Genomic DNA, 6000 nt, shown 5'->3' with positions numbered 1-6000 from the left:
GTTGCTTGAGGTTATGGCAAGGTTATGGAATCATTCCCCCAATAACTAGTATGTTTAATGGGAAAATAAACTACCATTTTTATTAAATATGTTTTATGTTGAACGTGTTGGTCAAATATAAAGCATTTTTAATAAAACTTACGGTTTATTCTCATTAAATATACTAATTAGTATAAAAATGTCAGATCCCTCAGGATGATTATAGCTAATAAGAAACTCAAGGACTACTACAACTACATATTTCTTTTTACAAATTTATAATAATGTACAATTTGTTTGTAACTGATATATTTACACTTATGAAAAATCACAATAATTAATGTTTTAGTGAAGTTTAGGATTCTTCGGCTTCTTCTCTGAACAGGTATGTTGACCAATATATAACATTGAACAATGCGAACACTAAGGGGAAGGTTATTCTCGAGATAACGTCGATGCGTTTTGACCTGGTGGGGAATTTGGACAACCACGATCTACAACAATTGGGGCGTGTGGGCTGCATGTGGATTTCACACTGGCGGACTTTCTCTAAACTCATGGGATCTGCAGGATGTCGCACTAGGGGTTTCTGAAAAAGCAATGATATTATTAGAAAACAAGTCACCAACAGATTAGTAAAAAGTATTGCTGATATGAGTACTTACACTAGGGTGACCAAATTATAAACTTGAAAAAACGGGACACATCCAAGGAGCAGTGGCGCACCTAGAATTTTTCTCTGGAGGGAGAGGGTTGGTTGGGCGTCGAATTTTTTTTGTATTGTTTGTGAAAGACATGTTATATTTTTCTACGATTTTTTGTATATTTTTCATATGCCCTGGGGGGTTTAACCCCCAAAACCCCCCTGGGTGTGCCACTGCCAAGGAGCGATAACCAAACAGGTAGGGGAAATTAAAACATGGTCTTTTAGCTAATTTGGGACCTATAAATCCTTTTCAATTTACTTTTGAATGTGTAATTTACGTACGATCAAGACTGCGAAACAGAAAACTATAAAACTCCGCCAGAATGGCATGGATCAACAATCCGTCAGAACAAAACAGGGAAGAATACAAAATATCGAGAAACAAAGCGAACTCAACAAATAAAAAGAAAAAAATGACTGGTTTCGCTGGAGGATATTGAAAAAGACAGAGAAAATTATCAAATACAACAATAATTTTACAAAAAAGTCAAAGCAGCAAAAAAATAAACCCAGCATTAAAACAAGAGGACTAAAAAAGCAAAAAAAAGAAAAATCTTGTTTGAGGACAGACAGATCAGCAAAATATGGGAAGAATTTTACAAAAAAATGGTATTCACTCTGAAGGAAATACACTGCGATGAAGAAGTAAGGCCGTACAAGATAACGACGAAGGAAAAATTTTCACAGAAGATGAAATAACTGTCGAATAAAATACGGAGGAAGAGAATTACGTAAAGGAATGAACCAGCTAATACAACAAATATGAACAAAACAGACTACCAGCCGATTGGAACGCAGGTATTATAGTAGGTACCTCTATATTATAAAAAAAGGAGATCTAGAGGAGTGCGAGAATTACAGAGCAATAATTAAATTAAACAACACATAACATTCTAGAAAATATACTAAACACAAGACTTAAATCATGCACTGAACGAATATTAGGAAAATACCAGAACAGATTCAGACCGGGGGAGGTCGACGATTAATTCCATAGATACAGTGGAGCAAATAATTCAAAAATCGAGAAAATACAACAGAGAAATGCACCTAATATTCATGGATTTCAAAAGCGCTTTTGATTCAACCAATCAGACAAAAATGATGAAGCAGCTGGAGAATGTTGTAATCCCAGAAAAATTAAGACATATGCTAACAGTGAGCCTAAAGAACACCAGAGCAAGGATCAGTTATAACGGAACAACTTCTAAGGAGATTAATGTACACAAAGGCGTAAAACAAGGTGACTCTATCTCTCCGACAGTATTTAATCTGATATTGACAATATCAGATATTGACATAATCTGTAATCATGAGGATGACAAACTTGCAAACAAAAACATTATTACAGATCAACTTCAAATAGTAACATATGCAGATGATTCAGTCATCACAGCGAAGACGAAGATAACACTTGCAGTTGGAAAATTACATAAGGAAGCGAAGAGAATAATAGGACTAGAGATAAACCAGCTCACAGCAAAATACATGGCGATAGGGAAAGTTGACTTAACTCAGAAATATCTAATAACACAGAACCATAAATTTGAAACTGTATACATCTTTAGCTACTTAGGAGTAAAAATAGGGAAAACCGGAAAAAGAGAGAACAGAGGAATGAATTCTGAAGGACAGAAAAACATCTACACGGTAGAAATCTGCTGAGAAGCAAGACTCTAAGGATAATATGAACCTATATAAGACCTTAATAAGACTTGGTGTTACATATTGGATGGAAACAAGGACGATTAACAAGAAAGAGGAAGATAGCCTTCTGAAATTTGAAAGAAAAATAATGAGAACAATACTGGGCCACAATGTAACAAAAAAGGGAGAAATAAGAATGAAAACAAATGCAGAAATTGAAGAAAAATTAAAGAGAGAAAATATAGCCAGATACAAAAACTCAACCCAACGCAAATACGGGACATTTAGGCGTCCCAAGATACTTTTTCGGGACTCCGGGACAAATCGTTAAAAAACGGGCCAATCCCGTTTTTACGGGACGTTTGGTCACCCTAACTTACACACACCCAAACTTACATGGAATCATCTGATCTTTCTTATTATTTCGTGCGGATTTAAAAAAACGAACAGACGAAGTCAAAGAATATTTATTTTAAAGTAATTTAGTCACAAATACATAACAATAAAATAAAACAATAAAGTATTTAACCCCTTAACGTACACACTCGAGTTAACTCGAGCTCGCTAAACTGGCCAAATTGTGCACACTCGAGATAATTCGAGTGGCGTTGTAATTTATGTTGCTATAATTTACACACTCGAGTGTAATCGGGAATTATAAATAATGTGAAAGCAAAAAAAAAAACAATTATTTTATGGATATTTATCATTTACATGGGATTGTACGGTATAACACTTACTTATTCAAGTATAAAATATAATCCTTTTTCTACTTATCACTTACGACTTATCTCTTCCTTGTGAGGCCGCAGTGAAGAAAATACGCCCCAACAAAAAAAAATGATCGTTCAACGCATCATCCTTCCGATTATTCCAACAAAAATTGTGATCATCCATTGGTAGTTTTGTGATGATTATTTCAGTAATCGGATAAAAGTAAAAGTACTAGTTGGGCTGGCTGACTTGTGCACTAGGATCACTTTTTACATTAAAAATAAATTGATTTTTTTTGGCCGGTTTTTTTTTTCAAAAAAAAGTGCATTAAGGGGTTAAACAACAAATTGAAACTAGATAAAGATACGAGATAAAGGCAGTTTTTGTTTTTATTAAATTGAAACTAGTTGTTTTAAAGTCAGTAGGTCAATAGCATCAAAAATTTCAATGTAAAACTAATAATGTTTAAATTGTTTTTATTATTTTTTTTTGTTTTTTTGGTAGTCAGTGTTATCACCTCTAGTCCTTATGCAAGCTTCAGTTTGCGTGGGCATGCTCCTAATCAAATTATGAATATTTTGTTGTGGTAGGTTGCTCCATTCTTCAAGAGCAGCTTGTACTAGCCGTGCGGTGTTTTGTGGATTTTCCCGGCGAGCTCTAATTTTTTCTTTTAAGCATATCCCACAAATACTCAATAGGGTTAAGCTCGGATGGGCGAGGTATCCCTCCAAACAAGGGATACCTTCTGCTTCAATGATGTCTCAAGTTACTCTAAGTCTAATGGTATGTGGAGGTCTATTATCATGCAAGAAAATTAAATTTTCTCCTGTTGCACCTCTTCAGAGCCTAACTACAGGTTATCAACATACCTGTGAGCAGTTAACGTTGCTTGGATGAAAATTAAAGGAGTTTTTTTACGGATCACAATTCGTCTCCAGAACATTACACTTCCCCTTTTATATTTGTGAACAGATCTGACAGTTTTCGTTCTTGCTTGTCTTCCTCGACCTCCAAGTACATGATCTCGTGGGTCATCTGATTTTACACAAATCCTGACTTTTTCTGAAAATAGCACATTTTGTCAATTGCCAATGTTCCAGTTTTGGTGGTGAAGACACCAATTTAGACGATCAATCTTGTGCTGCCTGGATAACTTGGGAACCCATAACTGTTTCCTGCTGTCTACTTCTTAGCACAAACTCTTCTTTTTATCGTTTCAACTGAAACAGTTACACCTTTAGCTTTCAAAAGCTGCCTTTGCGGCTGCTGGTGAGAAATGATTGGGTGTCTTCCAGCTGATTGGCCAATTAAACGATCGTGGCGAGCCGTTATTACTTTTTGGCGACGTTCCCTTCTTTATTTTTGAGCTTTCTTATTTCCTGTTACCTAGCATAGGTTTTAGACAGAACGCCCTGTGTTACACCTAGCTCTGCAGCTATGTCCCTCTGAGAACAATATGAGCTCCACAAGACCAATAGTCTTTCCCCATTGTAGGTTCTATAACCCCACATGAGGCATATTTTCCTTTTTGGACGCAAAATTAGTTTATTTATTTTCGTTCAATTTGCAACTCAAGCAAATAACCTATACCGTACCGAGCTGTACTATCTGATTGTCTTATCGATTTGTTTATTTTCAAGAAAAACCTTTATTCTTCGCAATAATGACAAGTTACTTTTAAAAGAAATAAATATTGTTTTGAAATACATGGTGATTCCATGTAAGTTTGGGTGTGTGTATATACACCGTATGTAAGTACTACCAGCATATATACCGGTGTATATACACGTATACGTATACACCGGTTTATTAGGCGTCAACGCTCTTCCGGTAGGGATTTATGGAGGTGTATCACTGAGCCGTAAGCCCTTATCCCTTGCCGTACTGCTCCAGGGATAAGAGGCCGATCAGACACCAGCGCATTCCAGTCTAAGCAGTCTAAGCCTTAGATTCATATTTAGAATTTTAGACTACTGCGTCAGTCTCTTTATTTTTCTGTTCAGCGGGCCAGGGTTCGAACGCACATCCTCTAGATCCACTGGTCGAGCAACTGACCCGCTTGGCTATTTGACCGACTGATATGAGTAAGTACTTCATTATCATTTATTATTGAACAACTCAAATTTTGAGAGATGTAAGGATTGGAACAGAACAACTTCTAGAACATCGATTTCTACAGTGCATTCATAACGTGTGAAAACGGTCTATTATCTCATGACTTAATTATTTTCAGAGTTAAAGCTGTGACAGGTCGATTTTTATTTTTAAATTATGATTTTTTGACGTATCGTACATAATAGTGACGTCATCGATTTGGGTGTGATGACTTCATCGATGATTTTTTTAAATGGGAATAGGAGTCGTGTGATAGCTCATTTGAAAGGTGATTCAATTCTCTGTTCAGACGGGGTGGTCAAAAAATAATTTTTGAATTAAAATAATTAAGAATGTATGTAATTTATTTAACTCAAAATACATTTTACTGATGCCACATAATATAAAAAAATTGTTTAATTTATAAATAAACATTAATTTTTGCTTAAATTAAATGTCAAACAGCGACACACCTGCCTCTTGGCAGTTTGAACATTTAATTTAAGTGAAAAGCAATGTTTATTTGTCAAATAGACATTTTTTTTCGCTTTTCTGACAGCAGTAAAATCTTCTTTGAGTTAAATAAATTACATAAATATATTATTTTTTTGCGGCAATTAATTTAATTCAAAAATTATTTTTTTGGCCACCCAGTATAAATAATGATGTTAATGTTTATATTACCGAATAGAGATTTGAATCACCTTTCAAATAAGCTACTACATGACCTCTATTCCTATTTAAAAAAATGATCGATGACGTCATCACGCCTAAATCGATGACGTCACTATTATGGGATATACGCCAAAAAATCATAATTTAAAAATAAAAATCGACCTGTCAGAGCTTTAGCTCTGAAA

General features: G+C 35.0%; 1 protein-coding gene across 6 annotated transcripts in view; it reads right to left on the bottom strand.

Annotated features, from left to right (window-relative positions):
* Nucleotides 1-225: 225 nt before the first annotated feature.
* Nucleotides 226-6000, bottom strand: part of LOC114339556 (glutamate-gated chloride channel) — a 485597-nt gene continuing 479822 nt past the window's right edge. For all 6 annotated transcript variants that reach the window (XM_050641478.1, XM_050641473.1, XM_050641475.1 and 3 more), the window contains one exon: nucleotides 226-568. In XM_050641478.1, the coding sequence (XP_050497435.1) occupies nucleotides 335-568 (234 nt within the window). In that variant the 3' untranslated portion in view covers nucleotides 226-334. The remainder of the gene's footprint in view (nucleotides 569-6000) is intronic.

This window comes from Diabrotica virgifera, chromosome 10 (genome assembly GCF_917563875.1).
Source record: "Diabrotica virgifera virgifera chromosome 10, PGI_DIABVI_V3a".
Taxonomy (NCBI): Eukaryota; Metazoa; Arthropoda; class Insecta; order Coleoptera; family Chrysomelidae; genus Diabrotica; species Diabrotica virgifera.
Note: the sequence above shows the minus strand (reverse complement) of the source record. Positions and strands in the feature narration are given on the sequence as shown.